Here is an 18,491-nt window from a genome sequence, read left to right on the forward strand (position 1 = left end):
TCACTTTTGTCTACTGAGGCCCAGATCTGCTAATCCCAGCCTGCATCGATGGGAGAAGCACTGCCTATCCTATCCGGTCTGTCTCTACTCAGAGAGTCCCTGCTGTGTGCTGGCTTCACTGAAGTGGATTAAAGAAGTCTTTGGGGCAACAGAGAAATTTGATTTTCAAGAGAATGTCTCCACAAAAGCTAGGCTCTACTTTATCACGATGTATGTTTCTACCTGCTTTCCTTCGTCACTGTTGCTTCCTTAAGAAGCCGCTAAGAGAAAAATTCTTATCGCTTCTTACAAGACTTGAGAGGTGCTAACTTTTAGACCAGCTGAGATTTATAAAGCTTGGCTGGGAGTCTGAAGCTGGGGTCTTTCATGGATGCCCTACATCAGCACGGATCTCAAAGATGCAGCCACAGTGTGCCCAAATGGGCTCTACTACTTACTATGCACTTCCCACAGAAAGCTACATATTCCACTCCTCACTGTGGCTATGTTCCTGAGAAAGAAGATGGGTCACCCCTAACTTATGGGGAAGTGCTTGCTCAGACCTCTTAGGAGGGTTGTGACCAAGCACAAATGAGAAGAGATTGCTGTCTTCCTCAACTAAGGCAGCATGTGGTAGGGTAAATATGTGTTTCCCTGACAGATTCAACTCAAGAAGGCAGGAGACACTCCAAAATCATGAAGTAAATGCTAAGAAACAAATGTGGGAGACTAAGTTTTCTAGGGTATCGGGTCATCATGGAGTGAGCTGGGGGGGCAGGCTGCCCTTCTGTGTGTGAATCAGGAGAGACAGCTTTTCGTGCTGGCCTTTCTCCAAAGTGGAGCCGCCACCCTCTACCTGCATCTGAAAAGTCTCTTAGAAGGCCTTGGAGGTTGAAGGTGTGGCCTTTGAGAACATGTAAGCATGAGAAAGAGAAACCCTTGCTAGTTCATACCCCGTGGAGCTTTGTATGCAGAGCCCTCTGGCACCTCATCTGTGTTCCGTATACCAGACCTGTTCTGTCTATTACACATGTAAACACCCTCTCCCATCGTGCCCTTCTCTATGCTTGGACAGGGAAAATGAGCCCTTAATATCTCTTTCCAGCTTTCCTCTTGGAGAAAGAGTAATGAGTTGCATTCTCAGACTTTCTGGAAGCGAGAAGAATTTGCATATATTTCACCTGGCCTTCTGAGGAAGGACATACATTATATAAGCAACTTTGTCCCGACAACCAGTATTGCAACATATTACTACTTGGATCATTTTCTTTGATAATTCATTGGTATATTTATGCCCTAAATTATTGTGATATGTAATGGAGTCACTCAGAGTCTCTGGAGGCTGACTTTTCTGTCCACACCTTCCCATGCTCTCTGTTTTACGAGGCAAGCAAGAAGAAAACTGGCCAAAATACTCAAAACACTAAGAGAAAATTCTACCAACTTAGAATTCTGTAAGACTCATATTTGAAAGCTAAATAGAAAAAAAGGAGAACAATAATGCACACATGTGACCTTGGTGCTTAGGAAGCAGAGGCAGGAGAATCACTACAAGTCAGAAGCCAAGCATGAGGTCATAGGTACAATAGCCCAGTTAAGAAGACATAAAAACCCTCTATCTGGAAGTTGTCAGTGATGGTGCATGTTTTAATCTCGGCACTCAGAGGCAAAGCCAGACAAATCTCTGTGAGTTTAAGGACAGCCTGGTCTATATAGTGAGTACTTGGACAACCAGAGCTACACAGAGAGATCCTGTCTCAAAAACCCACCCCTCAAAACAAAACTTAAAGTGTCTTAATGTGTATGTAGATAAAGATAAGGCATCAAAAGAAAAATATTGCAAGATAGGTTTTTAAATGTTTTAAACTGAACAAAATGAAGCAGAGAAGTGCAAGGACAATTACTTTCAGTGGAGACTGCAACACTGTTCATAAGAAACAGAGAAATCCTGCAGAGAGATCAGTGAGGGTGTGGCTGGACATGACCAGTTCTGTTGGAGAAACTGTGAAACTGTGAAATAACACCTTCAAAAGTAACTCATTCCACTTTCCTGACAAGGAAAGGGCTACATTATTAGTACATTATTTCTTCTGAAGAAAACATTGTTTCTATTTAATGAAAATTATTTTCATTTTCTAGGGAACAGCTTTTACTGAGTCATCCTATTCACTGTTTATTGGGAACTTAGAGATCAGACCTCAGATTCAGGCTTAATGTTTACAAAGGAGTTTAAGTTAAGGTGAAGTCGGATTCAGAAGAGCCTTAAAAGCCAACTCTGGTGTTTTGGGTTTTTTTGGTTTTGTTTTTGTTTTTGTTTGTAATGTGTAAGTGTCCATAATTAGAGTGGTTGCATCTCCACCTTCCATTGCTCCAACAACCGGCAGAACCAACAGCAGTGAACAAAGACTAAGAGAAACTATAGAAGCTGACGTCATGTTGCCAGGGTCATGAAGGCTGAGACTGGGGTTTTCCACTTCTGGAATTCCAGGTGCTGAAGGCAAAAGGTTACACACGACCTGCTTTCCAGGAAGCATCCATGGCAGGAATAGTCTAGAGGTTTTTCCTAAGTCTCCATTATTATCCATTTAATGTTTATTTTTCCGTAGTCACCATCTTTCCTTCATTTTGATATGCGTAGTCTGTATTTGTCCCTTAGCTCGCCTGGCTCAAAGCTTATTGCTTTCATTGATTTATATATATATATATTAAGAACTAGATTTTGTTTTGTTGATTTTTCTCTATGGAATTCCTGGTTTCAATTTCATCAATTTCTGCTCTAAATATGGTTTCTTCTGCTTCTTTTAGATTTAATTTGCTCTCTTTTATTTACCTAAGGTGTGACCCTATATTATTGATTTTTAGATTTTTTTTTCTCCCAGTATTTACATTCTCTGATATAAATTTCCCTCTAAGCAATTTTCAATTTTATTATATTTTCAATTTTACTCAGTTCAAAAATATTTTTAAATTTACTTGGGGATTTCTTCTCTGCCCGTGTGTTGTTTGTTGCTTCTCCTCACAGAAAGCCTTTTTTATATTTTCCAGCTCTCTTCCTGTTGTTGGTTCTAGTTTAACCACAGTCAGGTCCCCAACAGACATTGTGTAATTGCTACTATTTTTTATTTGTGCTATAGTCCAGAATGTGATCTATCTTGGTGAATGTTCCCTAAGGAAACTGTCTTTTCTCTCATTTCTAGCTATGGTGATATAGAAACTCTAGTAACATGCAGCTAATCGATGGTTCTGTTGAATTCCCCTGTGTCTTTCCTATTTTGTTTTCTATTTGCAAGATATGGCCATTTCTGATAGAATAGTGATGAAATATTAAACATTGAAATCCTCTGTCTTGAGTCCCACCATGTGTGCTCTTTGGTTGGTGGTTTGGTCCTTAGGAGCTCTGTGGGTACTGGCTAGCTCATATTGTTGTTCCTCCTGTGGGACTGCAAACCCCTCCAGCTCCTTAGGTCCTTTCTCGAGCTCCTTCACTGGGGACCCTATGGTCAGTCCAATGGACAGCTGTGAGCATCCACCTCTGTATTTGTGAGGTACTGGCAGAGCCTCTCAGGAGACAGCTTTATCAGGCTTCTGTCAGCAGGCTCTTCTTGGCATCCACAACAGTGTCTGGGTGTGGTGATTGTAAATGGATGGATCCCCAGGTGGGGCAGTCTCTAGATGGTCATTTCTTCAGTCTCTGCTCCACACTTTGTCTCTGTAACTCCATCCATGGGTGTTTTGTTTCCCCATTCTAAGATGGATAGAAGTATTCACACTATGGTCTTCCTTCTTCTTGAGTTTCATGTGGTTTGTGAATTGTATCTTGGGTATTCCAAGCTTCCTTGGCTCCTGGGCTAATATCCACTTATCAGTGAGTGCATATCATGTGTATTCTTTTGTGACTGGGTTACCTCACACATGGTGAGACTCATGGCTCCAGCTGCATATGCAGCAGAAGATGGCCTAGTCGGACATCAATGGGAGGAGAGGCTCTTTGTCCTATGAAGGCTCTATGCTCCAATGTGGAGGAATACCAGGGCCAGGAAGTGGGAGTGGGTGCGTTGGTGAGCAGGGGGAAGGAGAAGGGGATAGGGAAATGGTGTCTTTTGGAGGGGACACCAGGAAAGGGGATAACATTTGAAATGTAAATAAAGAAAATATCCAATAAAAAATTAAAAAAAAACTGTCTTTTCAGTTCTGTAATTTTCAAGTGTATTCAACTAACACATTTTTTAAACTTTATCTTGGAATTTCTTTTCCCAGTGCTCTACTCATATTTGCATACATGTTAAGAGCCTCTGTGTATTTGTACTGTGGCTTTTGGACCCATGAGGTCACAGCAGGAATGCCTGGATGTGGCCTGCACTAGACAGGGATCATCAACATTCACAAAGCCCCATTTTCCCATGAGGAGCTATAGGCAGCTAACAGTTGCTGAGCAATATATATATATATATATATATATATATATATATATATATATATATATATATATCTTAGTGGTATAGCCCTGGTAAGTTGTCTTGCTTAATGAAGTCCCACATGTGCTTTTAAGAAAACACTGTGTGTCTTCTTAAAGCATAGGTTCTTTTATTGATCCATTCAGTGGCCTTGAATGCAGCCTGACTTCAGCCTGGCTTTAAGCTTAGGGAAATCCTCCTGTCTCTGCTTCCCAAGCACTGGGATTACAGGTGTGTAGAGAATTTATCTTGGTGGAATTTCCCCCCTTTGGCGATTTCAGTATATCGCTCCATTCTCCTCTTCGTTCCTCAGTTCCTTATAAGGGGAACATGATCTTTAGCTGTGTGTAGATCAGCTGTAGTTCTGGATTCTCTGGTGGACTGTTTCTTATTTTCTGAAGCTTGACTTTAATACATGTTGTCGGGATCAGGGTTCTGTTGATTTCGTTTCACTTAGTTCAGTTCTTGGTGTTTTATTTTGTTCTTTTTGACACTGGTCCACCTTGGTGTCCTCTGAGATTCCTGGTTATGTGGTTTGAACTCAAAATCCATTTGAGGAAATCCTCATTCATATTGTTGAAAATATTACTCCTGCCCCTTGCTTTCCTCTTCTTCTGGCTTCCCCCTCACATGCATGTTACACTCCTGTGGTTCCATAGTTCTTGGTCTCCTGGTTTATAATCTCCTTCTCCTCTCTTCTCTTTGCTCGTTGGCTCTAGGAGTCTGCATTTTCATGTCCTCAGTCTCAGAACTGCTTTCCTGAACACTAAGGCCACAGATAAGCCCAGCAAGGCCATTCTTCATCTTGTTATAGTGGCTTTGATGCTAGTGTTTCATTACCTATCCATTACTGCATGTCTATTTTTTCCATTAAGACCTTTAGCAATTATATTATTTTTATAAAGTCAGAATTCAATCATTCTAACACCTCTGTCATATTAACTCCAATCCTGCTGTATGTTCATTCTCTTCAAATTGTGTTTGCTCTGTGTATGTATTGTGATGTTTACATTTACTGGAGAGAAGATATGTTGTACTGAATTAAAAGACCTCTGTCAGTATGCCTGTACTGAATAAAAGGACTTCTGTCAATATGTGAGTCTGCCCCTACACTATGAATGTCACAAGGACCTTTCTGGAGTATATTCCTTCCTTAGATGAGTCATGGTGGCTGGAGGAGTCTGAAGTTGAAAATTTATCTTCTTCCTAGTTTGGTAGACATATGATGTGATATGATATGATATGATATGATATGATATGATATGATATGATATGATCAGAGAAGGAGAAGCTCTGGTGCAACATCTATATGTTTCTGTTCTTTTCAATAATTTTTTGAGGTTGTACTATAATTATAATATTTTCCCTTCCCTTTCATATATTCCTTCTTGTGCCTGTGATTGTCTGGACTTCGCTGTCTATCTTCTACCTGAGGAGCAGCAGCTGGTCCTCTAACTTCCCTCCCCACAAAGAAGCAGAGTAGAGCTGTTACCTTCCAGTTGTCAGGCTTTGCATGGACTGAAAACATCTGCACCCCTCACACACCATAGTGGAAAATGGAAATCCTGCTTCCGCCTGTTCTAATGGCTTATCCTTCCGCTTCCTCTCTGGTAAACACACACAGTCATTCTTTATGTCAGCCATGTGCCCAGCTCTACCAGAATCTGCTCAAGCTTCATTAGCCATGTGATGTACATGAGAAAATAGGAAATCCAAGCTCGATACAGCCAGGGACAAAAGTAAACAGTCTCTAAATAAGAGCCCCGGAGGCTTCAGGGAAGGAGCATGAAGGCACTTCTACATGCTTGCTCAGTGCCAGGCCTTCAGGCTGTTTAGAGCTCTCCTCTCAACTCAGGAAAGACTGGGTTGAAAGGGATAGAGTACTCCACAATGAGATCATGCACCGAGTCCAGGAGACCCGGAGGAGAGGAGAGCTGCTGACATTGGTCTCTTTTGAAGCACTCTCGGGGCTAGATTGTATATCTTTAAGTAGGACCCTAAGATGTGTGCACGAGACAAGATGAACAATCTTTGCTTCTCAGAGAAGCCTGGGCAGTTCATGAAGAGCATATGTCAGATAAGAGAAGACAGGTGTCAACACCATCACTTAAAGTGTCACTTGTTGAAGGCCTAAGTTGTACTAGGTATTGTCCCTAAAAGTTCTGTGAGAGGTACTTGAGTTTTTTTTTTTCAAACTCTGATCATGTGTTTGCTCCTCTCAAAGTCTTATTTATTGCTGGACTCAGATATAGTAGAATCTCTCAACTAGGACAGCTGACATCCCTCAGCAATCTATTCCTGGTGTGTGTGTGTGTGTGTGTGTGTGTGTGTGTGTGTGTGTGTGTGTGTAAGCTTCCTTCATTCTCTTTACCAAACGTTTAGCATATTCCACAGCCTCTTCATTTTGCTAACGACTACACTATTTCCTCAGAGTAATACACCAACATTTGTGTCGCAGGACACGTGAAATAGCAAGTTGCTGAATCCTTGGTACTTTGGCCCTGGGCTTACATTTTTTGTTTAAGGGCTTTCTGGCAAAGTATTGATAGACATCATCTTCTTTAGAGAGACTGAAAAGCTTTAAGATTCTTCTAGCTCTTTTGGGCCCCAACTGTCAAATCACAGCAGTATCTATCAGTCCAGGGATACCCTTTTCTCTTTTGTGCTTAACAACCAAGTTAAGACAACTCAGACTGGCATCCACAATGCATTCCTGAACCAACTTGCACTTCCTCCCTCCAGGTCTCCTTGGTCTATTACAAGAATTTCCCTTACTCAACAGCAAGTGCATCTGGCATGAGTCAAGACACGTTGCTTCATGGGAAAGCCTTGTTTGCAATTCCCAGCACAGATTCCCACTGTATAGACCTTAAGTTTTATAAACACTGCATGGTAGCTATTATAATCCTTGACTCATGATCCACCATTTCTATCAGTTCTACCTAATTGCATAGCTCCTACTTCATGATCGGATTGCTGGATCGCCACCTTCACCCAGCCTTCCTGAGTTACATAAACCCAACACTTTCTCCTGATGTGCCTGCCCTAAAGGTTAGTGAGGGACTCCACTGCCTCACTCTCTGCAGACCCACAATCAAACCATGACGAGAAAGTTTGATTGAAGTTAGAATCCTCTTAACCCAGCTGAGGAGTCAGGTTAAAACTGGGGTGGATAATTCAAGAGCAGAGAGGCCAATAATCTACCCTCACCACATAGCTGGTATGTGTCTGTGTTTACACCACCAGTGAACACACACTGAGCTATGGCTTCAGACTAGAGGTTTATGAACTCTGAAGTGGTTCACAAACTGTCTGGAGATCTAATTATCAGCTTCACGAGGCCAGCAGAGTGCCAACTGTGACAGCAGCTAAGAGAAGGAAAGAGGAGGGGTATGAGGCTGAGTCAGGCAGGGATGCTATTAAATGCCACATTCGGCCCCTGTGCAGGCAGAGCCTGCCAATCATCAAGGAAAGTGGCCAAGTCTTCAGGCATTGTAGAAAGGTAACACTTGGGTAGTGCACATCTTCCAAAGAATCTGAGCTGCAGGAAATTCCCAGCAGGGAATTTCACACCAGGGATAAGAAGGCAGCATCTGCTTGCCTTAGCACATATTCCCTAGGAGGAGGGCTCATACACTGGCTTGCTTCGTTCTTCTTCCCAGTATACCTAAGGTCCTTGACATCCTTCCCAATTGTGCTTTTTGCAGTTTCCTGCTTTAGGGGCAGGCTGTGCCCATTCCAGGGCCCCACTTACCTTGGCAAAGGTCCGGAATCCCTGGAGGATGGGTCTATAGCCTGTACAGCGGCAGAGGTTTCCTGCAGGCCAAGGGGAAAGCTGTAAAGTTAATGTCCCTTCCAGGGGATGGGGACTTATGGCTTTGCTGCATGTGCTTGACCTTCGACCTTCTCTGTCTGCTGCCTATGAGGCCCTGTTCCTGCTTACATTTCTGTCTCTAAAACACCCATCCTGATGCCTTCCCACAATTCCTAGAACAAGCCCACCCTGACCCTTCCAGAGTGTCTGATCACCTTCTCACTGAGCTTCTCAAACTATATTACCAGTCATGCTCCCTCTTCAGAGTGGGAGTCTCTGGAGGAAGGGACTCCCATCTTTTATCCTGTGTCCTTCACACTTCAGATAGTACAAAACATAGGGCTCAAAAATCGGCTAAGATATTGAATGGGTGGGAAGCTTTCTGGATTTAATTCCCTAGATAGAGAGCTATAATCCAGTCACAGGAGATGAATCAGGAAGTGAGCATCTGCTATGACTCGACTCAGCATCTAGTCTCTCTTCCTCCTGAGCAGCAATCACCCTGGTCAAACTTGTTCTGATGGAAGTCAAGTGAAGGAATCCTAGGCCAACAGCTCTCAACCTGTGGGTCACAACCTCTTTGGCAATAGTCTGTCTCCAAAATCATTTACATCATGATTCACAACAGTAGCAACTTTACAGTTATGAAATAGTAATGAAAGTATATATATATATAGTAAATAGTAGAGGGTCACCACAGCACAAGGAACTGTACTCAAGGGTCGCAGCATTAGGAAGGTTGACAAGCACTGCTCTAGACAGCTTCTCAAATGTCAGTGGCTGTCTTGGGACAAGGTTGCCCCCATGAAGGGTAGGATCTAGACATCCCAGGAAGCAGGGACCAACCTGGTCAACCAGAAGAAGGTGAACTTCCCAGCAGATCTTGGCTACCATGTTTTATAGCCAGAGCTTTCAGAAGAGCAACACCTGGCATTCCCAGCCCATTCTTGTCTGTCATTGTCTTGACTTGTTCAGGACCCATGTGCCATCCCACTCCCTGGGCTGCGCCTAAAGGTCCGCACCTTGGAAGGCATTCTCGATCTCCTCGACAGTAGGCTCAGGCTGGTTTCGGAGCAGTGTGTACATACTCATGACAATACCAGGGGTACAGAACCCACACTGGGAACCATGGCTTTTGGCAATTCTCTCCTAAAAAAAGAAAAAACAGATAACACATGCTCATGTTGTCAGGAACCCCACCTCCCCAGCTCCTTCATATTTGCTTAAAGCTGTGAGGGTCTCCATCAGGCCACCAAGCCCATCTGAGGTGGCACAGATTCCTCATCTTCATGACAGGTACCATCCCACTAATTACACCTACGGATTTTTTAAAAAGTCATTCATATAAAACTCTTTTTATTTTTTTCTCTTCTTTATCCCCTCCTTACTTCTTTCTATTTATTTGTTATCGAATAAGGCTAGGGCCCTGAATATACTAGGCAGAGACTCTATTACTGAATATCTGTAGACCTTTTTCTACTGTTTGTATGTTTATTTCTTTGTTTGTTTATGATGATGTCTCGTTGTATAGTACAGGCAGGGCTTGAACTTGATTTCCTTCTACCCTAGTCTCCTGAACAGCTTGGCTTACAGCCACCAGGACAGCCTTAAACTCCTGATGTTGTCCCTGGCATTCTGTAGGCATCCATCAATGTTAGCCATTAGTGGACAAGTCCTTTAGAGAATACTGTTAGTTCTAGCACAAAGAGTTTAGGAATTTACCCCGGTTCAAGTATCTTAAATAGAAACACTGTGCTGCGTTCTTTTGACTACATGAGCCTGCAGTGAAATTCAAGCACCACTCCTGAAGGACCACTGAGTGTGCCCTATTCAAACCCACCACTGCATTCCTGGATTGTTAAGTGAAGGTACCCTTGGAGCACAGGGAGGACATGAGAACTGGACCAGGAGCTAAGCTGAGTTTACTATATGCATAGAATGTCACAAAACTCCCACCAAAGCTGGTGGGTTTTACTTCCAGTTCCTGTTCCTCGTCTACATGACTTTCTCCTTTTTCTGTCTCTTGGGAATCTTTCTTGGTACTTGAGTAAAACTGACAGGATGTTATAACATCTGTATCTGTAGTCTACGTATTCCTTTTGTGAACATGGTCCAAGAACCTATTATGCAGTAGGCATGAAAGGTTATATAAACAGAGAGGAGAGATTGGGAGAAATTCCATGAAGCCTGGACTGTAATAGTGCAATTTTGATAAAAATGGAATAAGAAAAATTCCATATGGTGGCCAGCACTGTGCAGAAGATTTGCACAATTACATGATCCAGAGTGACTGAACCACTCTAGAAAGGATCTCGAGTCTGGTTTCAATATCGCAGTTAGGATCAAGAAAAGAGAACTGTCAGCAAGAAGGCTTGATACAGCACGAGCTTGGCGTGCCAGAGCAGCTGAGAGAATATGGGCGGAACCTGCTGACACTAAACACTTTGGGTGGGAAAGCAGCTCCTCACAAGCTGGGGCAGGCTACAGAACCTTCTCTGTGTGATGGGCAGCCTTAGGAGATTTTAGCCAGCAGTGATGTGATTCATGGCTTTAAAAAAATAAATCACTCTGGGCTGCTGGGTGGAAATTGCATTCTAAAAACAAACACAGAAATGGGTCTTCGGAATATAGTATAGCCAGCTAAAAAGAGATAATGACATGGACCAAAGTATCGAGAGTTAAACAGATGGGGGAGCTATCATAGATGGTTTAGATTAGAGAGTGGATCACACTTCTGGATGGATAGGGTGTAGTATGTGAGGGGATCAAAGATTACTCCTAGATCCTTGGAAAGTAAGAATGGACTGCTTTGCCGTTGGCTCAAATAGAGCAATACCCAGGAAGGAAGCTGTTATGGGCAAAATGGGTTTTTCCTACAGCTGAGATTAGACATTTATGCTGTGGTATCAAGTAGGCAATTGCAAATGAGTAACTTCTGAGGAGAGGTCAAAGTTGAAAGTGCAAGTTTGTACCATTTGCAGGTAGTGGATGTTCCAACGTACCTGCCGTGAGAGTGTAAGAATGGAGAAGGGAGGGGCTGAGGCCAGAACCTGGATACTGTGGCAGTCTGTGGGGAGCCAACGAGTCAACCAACACATGATGCCAATTCTCAAGAGATGAAAACATGGGAAAGCCAGAAAACAAGAAAATCAAATGCACTAAGAATACAATCAACCCTGCTGCTTATATGGAGATAAAGAACACCGAGAGTAAGAGTTCATGCTGTTGGAAGGGCGGATATAAATCCTGTGTTCAAACTACTCCTTCATTTAGCTACCGAGAAAACAACAGGCTCAAATTAAGCTCACACTTCTCACAGGTTGGGCAGGTTTAGAGGTGTACCCTTTTCCTGCCTAAGAAACAGAGATGAAGCAATAGCACTCTCGCCCTGCTCTGACACCACAGACTGGATCATATGCTCCTCCTGTGGAACAGAACCTGTTTGATCATCCGGGAGCCCTAGTGCCTGGAGACAAAGGAAGTGTCACCCCCTGAAAGACGTGTCTCTTCGAATGGTCAAGAGAGGACTCAGACCTGGGTTTAACTCTGGAACCGTCTCTGATTGCAATTTTTCAAAGAACTCGTGCCTCAGTTATCCCAGGGTAGGGCTGTTCTCTGCCTCCACCTGTTTCAGTTTGGCCTAAGAGCATCCAACTTCTCCCTCCAAACCCCCAGATTTGCAATATAGTCCCCCTCATGGTTCCTGACTTCAATCCAATGCCAAGGTCTAGTTCCACAAGGGAGAAAACCCCCAGTGAGGTATTTATAGGTGCGTTTGGTTGGCCCTTGAAGTTGCTGAGGTTGTGTATAACTTTGAACTTCTGATTCTCCTGCATCCTTCCAAGGGCTAGGATTTCAAGTGGGCAGTGTATCCCGTTTCTATGGTGCTTGGGATCTAATTCAGAGCTCCATGCGTGCTAGGAAAGCAATCTTGTCAACTGAGTCATACAGCCCCTAGCTATTATCTTATCTTCATTTTCAAGAGAGTAAAGGTCTGACAGTCCATATTCGTGGCATTTAATATTGATCGATAACTTTATAGGATATATAATATAGGAAACAAGCCTCTGGGTATGTCCCTCAAGGAATTATCTAGATTAAGTTTGCCTCTGGCCAAAGCCATGAGTGCTTATCTAGATTAGTCAAGGTGGGTGAAATGGCTGAATCCAGGACTGAATAAAAGAAAAACAGCTAGCCAGATATGAGCATTCCACTGCTCTCTGCTTCCTAACTGTGGATGCAATGTGCCCAGCAGCCTCAAGCTCTGATCACCATGACATCCCTACCATGGTAATGAGTACCCTCAAACTGTGAGTTAAAATAAGTTCTTATTACTGTAAATATTAAAGTAGCCCGTTTTCCTTTGTTCCCGTTTTGAGGCTGGTGCAATGGTAGCTGGCCCTGACTACTTATCTCCAGTTGCTTCTGACAGGCATTTTGCACTAGCAATGTGTAAAGAAAGTAATTCAACATTGATATTGTTCGAAGAGTGGGGGATGTGTGGTACAACTGGAATTATAGGAGTCATGGAAATCTGGAATTGGAAGACTGTCATTTGTCAAAGCATACTCAAGAACAAGATGTCCTTCCCTGCTTTCCCAGGTCTGAGGTAAGGATGCCCCTGGATATTAGATTCAGCTGAGATGTTGTTGCTGCTGCTGTTCCGGGGAGGGAGGCGGGGGGGGGGACATCATGCAGTATTAGATCATCCTGTCCCTATCGATGGGGGAGCTTTGGGTATGAGTACCTGCTCTCTCTACCTTGTTCATCTAGAAAATATTCACAGGGGGCCCTGGAACAACTTCCTTTCCTTGGGCTGTGAAGTTTCTCCCAACAAAGGTGCAGCCTTGGTGCAAGTTCCCCTGTAAAACGTGCTGGCCTCATGTTTACCACTCCACTCACCTGGACAGGATGCAGCTTCTTGGTGTTTCCTATGCCTTCCACGGTTGTCACAGCAACATGATGCAAGGAGCAGATGGGGGTCAAGCAGGCATTGACAGAAAAATGACTAGAACCACAGATTAAGGTCATTTCATTGCCATTGAGGTCATCAGAGCAGCACAGGGACTGCCTCATAGGACTTGGAGGCTTTCTGAATGTCTCTCTGCTCTGTTCTATGTTTGTGTCTGCTATTGTTATCTTCACCTCTCCATATAAAACTCTGAGCCAGGAAAAAAGGGGGCTCTATTCCAACTGAGACTGAGCCTCCTTAGAGTCTCAGTGGGCAAGCTACAATCACACAGCCTCAAACTGGAGCAAAGGAAAATGGAGTACTCTAAGCAACCTCTTATCCCAACTCTAAAGGGCATTGAAAGGAACTTTCCAGCAGGCTATAACCTTGAAGCATGCTCCTCTCTCTGCAGGGCCCTTCCCTGGTCCTCAGCATTAGAGCATAATTTTTGCTTTCATCCCTTCTATTCCTCCATTTCCCTGGGGTAAAGGTAGAGATGAAACTCTAGCCCCTTCCCTGTATCTCTCCCTTAGTTATCAATCTTTCATGAAAATAAACAACATCAGTTTCTTAAAAATATGCCAGCTCTGTGCTAGGGGCTGAGGAAGTAAGGCTAAATAACATGAAATCCCTACCCTGGAAAAGCTTGTAGTCAATGCAAGAGATAGAAGTGGGTGTAGAGATGTGATGTAAAAATCTGACAGTCAATGATTCAGGAGTGCTGTGCAGAGGGCATTAAGATGTCTGCATAGACAAGGAGGGCCTAACTCAACCTTGGGGACCAAGCAGCACTTCTTAGAGGAGATGCTGTTGGGGCCCAGTATTTCCAGGTAGAAAATTCCTGGTGAGAGGACATACAGGACAGGAAACATTGTGTAAAAAGATCAAGAAATAAGTAGAGCTGGGCCATGAGTTCATAATGTTAAGTTTGAGGAGTATTGAATCATTGATGGCAAAGGAAACTGGGGAGGAACTCAGGGACATACTGTGGAGTATTGGGGATGGATTTTATGGGATGCCATGTTAGCCTCAACTGTAGCCATTCATCAGCCAGGAAAGATACCCTATAAGACATCATTCTATGATCTTTGTTCATGATTGGAGTCTCCTCGGAAACACACATGCTCACACACTCACTCACAAGATGATCCCACATCCTACCCTCCCGTGGAGCACCAGGCAGCAGGCAAAGGATACATGATCTTGTTCTGAAGGCGGTCATACTTGGAGATCATCACGGTGCATGCCCCACAGCCACCTTCTCCACAGCCAAGCTTGGTCCCACACAGCCCCACTGAGCAGCCTCTTGTTAAGGACACAGATCCAGAGAAAGAACTCTACAAACAGCTGGACAGAGCCTCACAGGCTCAGCTTAAACACAAATGAAGCCCTTGACCCAGGAAGCAGCGGACCTATGGCCTCCTCAATCCATGAGGCTGAACTGCACCATACAGATGTAAGAACAGATCAGCTCCACTGCAGATGAGTCAGTACCCACAGAACACCATCCAGGATACAAGCTCCAGGCTCAGGGTCTCCCAGTGTCTGAGCAAGAGGACCTCGCATCTCAAAGACAGCATTTGGGGTGTTGAGGTGAGCAGTGACACTCCTCAGCCATTCTGAGGACTTACCAAGGCTTGGATTTTTTCACCCTGAAAACTACAGCCTGATAACGTTCCTGAAACCAAAATTAAAGCTGAACCAGGCTTTTGAATATCTCACATAGTATATATAAATGTAAAACAAAAGATTGGGAACCAATAATGGACCCAGCTCTTATGCATACTGTGGAAAGATAATCTATTACCTTGTTAACTGGTAGGCTAGTCCAAACCCACAGCAGTCACGTGGCCACCTTTCTTGAGCCATAAAGGCCTCTTTGTTGGGTTTCTACCAGTCCCTAAGCCCCCCCATTTCTCTTCTCAGGATGGGAGACACAGAGAATTACAAGCAGATAGCCTCGTCCTCTATTTTCAAGATAAAATTAACAAGAAGAACGATATTACACTTATATTTAAAGCTCTTGATTTCCACAGCAATTTGCTTAGGCAAGAGCTACTATTGCTCTGCAGATTTGAATGCAAAGCACAAACAAGCTGAGGTCTAAACTGTAACACGAGCTGCAGAATGTCATTGTGTGTGTTATAGTCCTCTGACTAAGAGTCTCCTGACTCCAGAGCTGTGTGCAACCCATCTCCTCCTCTGCCAAAGAGGCTTCCCAAGACCTCAGGATTTTTTGTTCTCTTCTTTGTTCTCTTTAACCGAGGAATATATAGTTCTTTGCAGCTGATACATCTAGAAAGTGTATGGACAGAGATGGTATGGTACGATCTAGTCTTTATCTTCTAGCCTTGACGTCTTTCTAGAAACCCCAGGCTAGGAATATTTCTCCTGCTCTCACAAATTAACTACCAGCCCAGACTGCAATAAGGAGGAGGACTTTATACTTTCTGTGGCAGCTTTCAGTTTTAAATTTCATCTGAGCTTTGATTTACTAAGCCTGTCCAGTGAGATAAGGAGTTCTTGCGGCTCTTAGGCGTCAGAAATAAAAACTGAAACTAGTAGAGAACTAAAATGAACTTTGTTCTCAGAACACTGGAATTCATATCAACAACTTCCTAGTGGGGTTGGGCTGATAACAGAGTCCTCTTTCCTACTCACAAAAGATTCACCAGGGTCCTCTTCTGAGCCTTCAGATATGCCCATACCAAGTCATCCTCTATGCTGTCTGAGAGGTGTGTGCACCAAAGTTAAGGTTGTGAATCTGGGCTCACTTCTGTGAGTACTGAGCAAGTGGGTCACTCACACCTCTGAGGCAGAGACAAGGACACCATAAACAGATGTTGAGAGGAGCACAAGGCCCTGGAGACTTGCCAGCCTGGATGAGAAGTGCATGGCTGCAGCTTCCATCCAGGGTCTATCAGAACTTGCTCATAATATACTTAGTGAAAAGCAGATCACTTAATCAGTGCTGGCCTCACTTCCTCTCCAAGGGAGATGATGTTATACTTCCACAGAATTTCTGTGAAGATTACATGACATCAGCTATACAAACTACTTTGAACTTTGCCTGTACATGACAAGTGTCCATTAAATGTCAGCACCTATATTTTCTGTTGGTTTTGATCCAGGGTCCCAGAATACTTTAATAACATGAAAGAACAAAAGGCGTGGGATCTTTTAGAAGCCTTCCCCACAATGGATGAAGAGCAGAATATTTACAGCAGTGGTTCTCAGCCTTCCTAATGCTGTGACCTCATGTTGTGGTGGCCTCCATTATTTATTTATTTTATTTTATTTTTTTGCTACTTTATAACTATAATTTTGAAACTGTTATGAATAATAATGTAATTATCTGATATTCAGCATATCTGATAAACAACCCCTGTGAAAGGGCCATTTGGCATCCCTCCAAAGGGGTTGTGACACCCAGGTTGAGAACCACCTCTCTAAGGTGTCTCCTGCCCTTGATATCTCTAAAGCCTGCCACTAAGCAGTCAATGCCTTACACAGTACCCACTGCAATCATCCTTTCTCAGTGTACAACACTTGTCTGGGAATGCTCAGTAACCATATGGAGTTTACCTACTATACGAAAGGCCCAAGGTTCAATGCCCAACAGTGCAAGAAAAAGTAATAGGAATCCTTCTTATGGTCTCTCTGGACCTATATTGAACCAGAGAGGATCCTGGGTAATCCTGTATGTGTTCAACAAATGTCAACTAAAGAAGAGCTCACTACCATGAAGTTCGTGGGGGCTGCCAAGGAGGGCTTTCATGGGCACAGAAAATGCTGGAATTACTAGACTCTTTACTGAAGAAGTCTGAAAGAAAACCATGAACAGCCTCTCATTTGAGGACTGAGAGTTTATTATCTAGGGAGCCTAGGATCACCCAAGGACTCTCAGTTATATTGAGTGCCACAGCTGTGCAGACTTCTTCGAGGTCACTTGGAAATTACTTAAGCGTCAGAGACTAGCCCTATGGTCCCCTCACCCTCATTTCCATTGAAGAGTCAGGATACACTTTCTTCTAAGGTAGACCAGAAGTGTTGTTTCAGGGTCTGCATTTTTCTCCACCACCTACCAAGAAAATACATCAAAGAATCACCTTTCCACTCTTTTGCAGTTGGTTTTCTCCCTTTTGTCTCTCAACCCAAAATCTGTAGAGTTAATGGGCACAGAATAGGTAGACCATGACAATCAAGGCATTTCTCTTTCTCAATCCCATAAAAAATGAACACATGAGCTGTAAAACACAATCATGCCCTCGGGTCCTAGAATTCCACCTGGACACACCACAGAAGCTTGGGGTCTATGCTGCTAAGAGCATCTTCTAAGTCAAACATATTGCCTCATTTCTCCTGCCTCTTCCCAGCCACCCACTCCAGAGTTGGAGGTGTCAGCATGCAGACTCTAACTTTGCATCCATGTGTATGTCTGCTCAGATTCTGTGTGTGATGAGAGACAGTTGCATACGTAGTCCATGCTCATAGCAAAGTGTGGTATGCAATAAGCTACACAGTAGCAACATGAGCACACTAGCACGGAAGAGCAATCTCAACACAAAAACCCATCCATGTGTTCAGTAAGGTAGAAAAGGCCAATGTGAGATGCTCTCTCCAGATGTAAACCTTCCAAGAAGATCCAGGAGGGGCCATTTCACTACTCCCCATATTTAAAGGCAAAGAATTTGGAATAAGAGATCTTTTAAGAGAACTGTGCTATATATTGGTCCTAGAGTTTCTTCAAGTGAAAGGAAAAGAAACATCTGCCTCACACCTCAAACTAAAAGAAGGGATACCCTTTGTACCATATATAAATCTGCCACTCCTCCTTCACAGTCGTGCCAGGGGCCAAACCAACCCAAGACTTTCTCAGAGGCCCCGATGAAAGAACAGCAGGAACTTTAATTCTATGTCCTTGTCCAGGAGTGGACTTGGCAAGGCCAGTCTAGGGCTAGAGCCTGTATATCCTCAGAAGAGTCAAGGTGGCAGCTTCTGGGGTCCAGGCTCTTCCCCCTGGGGACCAGGCTCTTCCCCCCGCCCCTGAGCTGTGGTTATCAGGCCTAAGGCAGCTGTGTCTGCATGACCCTAGGTTCTCTTTGCCAAGATTGTCTGACTTAGCTCTGCTGACTCTGACGATTTTTCCCTTCTACAAATAGAACATATGACACTGTACTTCTTAAGAATTCTGCTTGGGCCGGGCGTGGTGGCGCACGCCTTTAATCCCAGCACTCGGGAGGCAGAGGCAGGCAGATTTCTGAGTTCGAGGCCAGCCTGGTCTACAAAGTGA

At 43.7% G+C, this 18,491-nt stretch overlaps 1 protein-coding gene across 1 annotated transcript in view; it reads right to left on the bottom strand.

Moving 5' to 3' along the window:
- Xdh (xanthine dehydrogenase) overlaps nucleotides 1-18,491 on the bottom strand; it is a 63,844-nt gene that overhangs the window by 39,996 nt on the left and 5,357 nt on the right. The window contains exons 2-6 of the mRNA XM_021185682.2: nucleotides 17,222-17,279; nucleotides 14,396-14,492; nucleotides 13,150-13,255; nucleotides 9,270-9,396; nucleotides 8,188-8,249 (exon numbers count right to left, since the gene is read on the bottom strand). Coding sequence (XP_021041341.1) covers nucleotides 8,188-8,249; nucleotides 9,270-9,396; nucleotides 13,150-13,255; nucleotides 14,396-14,492; nucleotides 17,222-17,279 — 450 coding nt within the window. The remainder of the gene's footprint in view (nucleotides 1-8,187; nucleotides 8,250-9,269; nucleotides 9,397-13,149; nucleotides 13,256-14,395; nucleotides 14,493-17,221; nucleotides 17,280-18,491) is intronic.

This window comes from Mus caroli, chromosome 17 (assembly GCF_900094665.2).
Source record: "Mus caroli chromosome 17, CAROLI_EIJ_v1.1, whole genome shotgun sequence".
Classification (NCBI taxonomy): Eukaryota; Metazoa; Chordata; class Mammalia; order Rodentia; family Muridae; genus Mus; species Mus caroli.